The sequence below is a fragment of the Nicrophorus vespilloides genome, unplaced genomic scaffold, assembly GCF_001412225.1.
Source record: "Nicrophorus vespilloides isolate i.1.1-1 unplaced genomic scaffold, Nicve_v1.0, whole genome shotgun sequence".
Lineage (NCBI taxonomy): Eukaryota > Metazoa > Arthropoda > Insecta > Coleoptera > Silphidae > Nicrophorus > Nicrophorus vespilloides.
The window spans coordinates 7,087-11,737 of NW_017096846.1; the positions used below are offsets into that span (position 1 = coordinate 7,087).

Consider the following 4,651-nt stretch of genomic DNA (forward strand, 5'->3'; position numbering starts at 1 on the left):
CATGTGAAGTTACAAATTGGTGTAAATTGTAACAGAGTAACTGTTTATCTCTAATTGCGAAATCAAACAATCCGTGTCTTAGAAACAAAGGAAGGCTAATTAACAAACTCGGAAGGGGCTTTTGTTTAACCGAGTGATTAACGCCGTGTGGAACAAAAGTCATTAGCTCGGGCGTTTCATGTGTGATTAATGCCAAAACCGATTTAGTTATTGCGGTGTACGTGCAGCCGGGATTAAAATTAATTAAGCGTAGCTATCTGAGTGCTCGCAGCCGGCTGAGTTGGACATTTCTACGTTTGAAGCCGATGGAAAATGACTGTTAAACTGGTCCTCTTCATCGCCTCTCTGATGATCATCATCATCATAATAATCTCCGGCTCCGAAGCAACTTTGCTTTATCCGACACCTGTGAGGAAAGTGCAAGTACGTGCCTCTGATTTAATTAACCTTCAGTGTACTTAGGACTTGTTTTCGTAGGCAATCATGGGTGCAGGATTTCCGGTGGACCTGCACGACGAGAGCGTGGTGGTTGGGATCGTGCTCAAAGCGAATTACAAGCTACCCATCAACACCACGGACTACACGAATCCAAGCACAGTTTTCGCCCGAAAGAAACGCTCTTTGGATGTCCTCACTCCAACCAGATGGGACATCTACAAGATGCTCGAAGGTTACGCCGAGATGTACGGATTCGGTAGCAAAGGGTGCATCCTCCGGACAATCTGCGAGCTTTCAGAAACCCCAATTGACAAATCAACTGGAATAATCGAGGAAATACTGCACGCCATCTTCACGTAAGACATCCCAAATTTCAACATTCGCCCTTTTAGCTTCTCCACTTTATTTTTTCGCAGTCCGTCGAGCACGAAGGAAGCTTTAAACACTCATTCCGATAATGAGTATCACGCGGCCCAGCAGATCGGAGGACGGAGGAAGTTCAAAGGGAACTGCGACAGGTTTTTCCCGGACTGCGGAGCCAGTTTCGCAGACATGTTCACAATGTTACCGAAATAATTATCGAATAAAAAGAGTTTTTATCGGATTCTTCTGCTCAATTAGGTTAAAAAGAAACGTATCGATGTCGAGGGAGAGAAAAACCCAATGAAGCGTGTAAGAAAATAATGCAGAGATTTATTGTTTTGTAAAGTTAAAGCGTTTCACGGTGATAAGGTTTTGGTGAATTGCTCCATGAAGTCGGACTCGCATTCGGGGAAGAGTACCTCGCATTGCGCGTATTCCTTCCCCAATCGTTCGGCTGCATGATACTCGTAATCGTATTGATCTTCGACAGCTTCATTAGTGGATGAAGGACTACAAATTAAACAATTAGTAAAAATCTAATCAATTTGTTAAATTTAAACTCACGTGAAAAATAGATGCAAGACTTCTGAAAGTAATCCGGTGCGACCGTCGAAGGGTGCGGATGCGGCCTGGCAAATCGTTTTCAGTATGCAGGATTTAGCGTCTTGATAACCGAAGCTGCGAAAGCAACTGTAACTCTTCTAATGATTCTATTAAGTTCACTCACGTTTCTGCGAACATTTGGACTGCAGCGTACAGCTTCCATCTGGTCGTAGCCGTTGCGGCTTCGCGTCTCTTCCTCGCCACATCGATCGAAGGTCTCGTGATGATCGTGCTGTTATTTGGTAACTCGTAGTAACTCTTAACCGCAGCGCCCCAGGTTATGCTGTGATCTTTAACATCCACCGGCAATCCAAGACCCACCACAAGCTACAAAATAAATGCAAATCTCAATAAACGCACAACTCACAGAAAGCAAACCCACTTCGGCCCAATTCAATCCGGGTTGATAAATTAACGTCCTCCTTTGTCTTGAAAGAAGCGCACTTGTATCTAGTATACTTGATGAATAATTGGCTAAAACTAAAACTGTTAGTAATAATTTCAACATTTTTGCAACACCGATGTCTTTAGATAACTGATCTCTTTTAAGATCTTCTGGGAGAAGTTCAAAAAAAGTAACGAGCTACGTCTGTTTACCTAACTGTGTCATGCACACGACCACAAATTGATCCACAATTAATATTTCACACCGATGCTGAACGGAGTTAATCTCTTGCGTAAACAGAGACCAATCACCGTTTCGCGCCACAAACTGATGCACTGATAAATAAATAATCGCAGAGTAAATATGTTTCCATTCCAGATCGACTTGTATATGCTTTGCACTCAATACGCAAATTCTATTAAGACCACATATAAAAAAATGCAACTTTTAAATTTTACAACCTTTTTTTCAATCAATTGTATATTAATTAATTACTTAATAAGTTTACAAATGAATTATATTAAATTGTATTTTTCATGTGCATTATCAAATTTGGAAAATTTATGAAAGTTCCTATTCGAATTCAAACATTTATGCCAGGCTTTATTATAATATTGGAAACTCGTCGATCCACACACGCATCGTATCAAGTGGCTGATGAGTTTATTAACGCTCCGATGATCATCATCCGAACATATTTAATTGCGAAATGTCATCCTTAATTAATTCGCCGGCTTTGCACACCAAAACGCGGACCAGTTTAATTTTAGAACAATAACGTGTCATAGTTTAATTGATTGATATATATATATATATACATATAGTGTAACGTAATATCAGGGAAATACCAGCAGTCCATTCAGATCTAATTAAACTATGCAAACTGAGTCACTGACGTGTTAATTGTTAGATAATAACATATTTATTTATTATCTTTCAACAGATCATTTCTTCAATTATTGTTTGTAATTATTATTGATTTAAGTTCATCTTTTTGTTTTAAGTTAAAAGATTTTCATCAAATAAAGTTCTTCAAAATTTTGTGTTAAAATTTGTAGTTTTTTGAAGCTTATATACGTAAATCTTTCTGGTTTTTGAATCACAATTTATAAGATTGTCTAATTACTTAGTATTACTAAATTGGCTTAGTTTAGGTATATATTTCGTGTGAATAAGTTATTTACTTATCATTTTTTTAAGTTTTTATATCAAAATTTATGAAACTATCAAATTATTAAGTTCAATTCAATTTACTTGATATAACACAATTTGAAAAATTATCAAATCTCCTTAGATTTTCATTTATAAAGATTATCAAATTACTAAGTTATCCTAAATATTCATCATTTATCCGATTACTATCCTCTATACACGTTGTTTAACTTTGTTAATCTATAAAGCTTGAAAAATTTGATATAATTCCAAATAAAAATACAATTCATTTAATCCCTCACTGCATCTGTTCCTACTAGCCACTATTAATTCTTTAACAGAAGGATTAAGCAGTTCGCAGGTAAAATGCGATATGCTTTGACACTTACAAGGCTTTCAACTTTGCTTCCGCGCGCCCCACGATTTAATCCCGAAGGAGAGTCATGGGCTTAACGTGGACAAACTATTCATTCTTCCCTCATCTCTCGTTCATTTTTTTCTATTATCCTCCTGTTTAGGACCACCCGTCCAAAGGATTTCGTCCTATAAACGTCTTAAAAAAAATATCCCTGAGATTCTTTCCCCTCGCTCTTAGATCATTTTTCAACAGCATCACCAACTTTTACTTTTTTTTATATATATGGATAGTGTAACGTAATATCAGGTAAATACCAGCAGTCCGTTCAGATCTAATTAAACTATGCAAACTGAGTCACTGACGTGTTAATTGTTAGATAATAACACATTTATTTACTACCTTTCAACAGATCATTTCTTTAATTATTGTTTGTAATTATCTTTGATTTAAGTTCATCTTTTTTTTTTTAAGTTAAGAGATTTTCATCAAATCGTGAAGTTCTTCAGAATTTTATGTTAAAAGTTTGTAGGTTTTTGAAGATAATGTACGTAAATATTTTTGGTCTTTGAATCACAATTTATAACATTGTCTAATTGCTTAGTACTACTAAATTGGCTTAGTTTAGGAATAAGTTATTTACTTATCACTTTTTTTAAGTTTTTATATCAAAATTTATGAAACTATCAAATTATTAAGTTCAATTAAATTTACTTGAAGATTTCATAACACAATTTGAAAAATTAGCTTAGTAAATCTCTTTAGATTTTCATTTATAAAGATTAACAAGTTATCCTAAATATTCATCATTCATCCGATTACTATCCTCTACAAACGTTGTTTAACTTTGTTAATCTATAAAGCTTGATATAATTTTAAATAAAAATACAATTCATTTAATCCCTCACTGCGTCTGTTCCCACTAGCCACTATTAATGCTTTAACAGAAGGATTAAGCAGTTCGCAGGTAAAATGCGATATGCTCTGACACTTACAAGGCTTTCAACTTTGCTTCCGCGCGCCCCACGATTTAATCCCGAAGGAGAGTCATGGGCTTAACGTGGACAAACTATTCATCTCTCGTTCATTTTTTTCTATTATCCTTCAGTTTCGGACCATCCCTCCAAAGGATTTCGTCCTATAAACGTCTTAAAAAAAATATCCCTGAGATTCTTTCCCCTCGCTCTTAGATCATTTTTCAACAGCATCACCAACTTTTACTTTTTTTTATATATATGGATAGTGTAACGTAATATCAGGGAAATACCAGCAGTCCGTTCAGATCTAATTAAACTATGCAAACTGACGTCACTGACGTGTTAATTGTTAGATAATAAAAATTTATTTATTACCTT

General features: G+C 35.6%; 2 protein-coding genes across 2 annotated transcripts; one reads left to right on the forward strand and one right to left on the reverse strand.

Annotated features, from left to right (window-relative positions):
- The first annotated feature begins 48 nt into the window (after positions 1-48).
- On the forward strand, positions 49-1,014 carry LOC108558300. The gene is made up of 3 exons (XM_017915173.1): positions 49-423; positions 478-794; positions 855-1,014. The coding sequence occupies exons 1-3, from the start codon at positions 313-315 to the stop codon at positions 1,012-1,014; spliced, it is 588 nt and encodes a 195-aa protein (XP_017770662.1). The 5' UTR covers positions 49-312.
- Positions 1,015-1,130: 116 nt separating this feature from the next.
- On the reverse strand, positions 1,131-1,912 carry LOC108558298. Its single transcript, XM_017915172.1, has 4 exons — positions 1,787-1,912; positions 1,529-1,731; positions 1,366-1,479; positions 1,131-1,311 (listed from the first exon to the last, which is right to left on the reverse strand). Exons 1-4 carry the CDS (start codon positions 1,910-1,912, stop codon positions 1,158-1,160), a joined length of 597 nt encoding a protein of 198 aa, XP_017770661.1. The 3' UTR covers positions 1,131-1,157.
- Between the last annotated feature and the right edge of the window lie 2,739 nt (positions 1,913-4,651).

Coding starts and splice junctions, on each gene's coding strand:
- LOC108558300 (XM_017915173.1), top strand. CDS start 313: ATGACTGTTAAACTGGTCCTCTTCATCGCCTCTCTGATGATCATCATC. Junction 424..477: donor CACCTGTGAGGAAAGTGCAA/GTACGTGCCTCT, acceptor TTGTTTTCGTAG/GCAATCATGGGTGCAGGATT. Junction 795..854: donor ATACTGCACGCCATCTTCAC/GTAAGACATCCC, acceptor ATTTTTTCGCAG/TCCGTCGAGCACGAAGGAAG.
- LOC108558298 (XM_017915172.1), bottom strand. CDS start 1,912: ATGTTGAAATTATTACTAACAGTTTTAGTTTTAGCCAATTATTCATCA. Junction 1,480..1,528: donor GTCCAAATGTTCGCAGAAAC/GTGAGTGAACTT, acceptor TTGCTTTCGCAG/CTTCGGTTATCAAGACGCTA. Junction 1,312..1,365: donor GTCTTGCATCTATTTTTCAC/GTGAGTTTAAAT, acceptor TTTAATTTGTAG/TCCTTCATCCACTAATGAAG.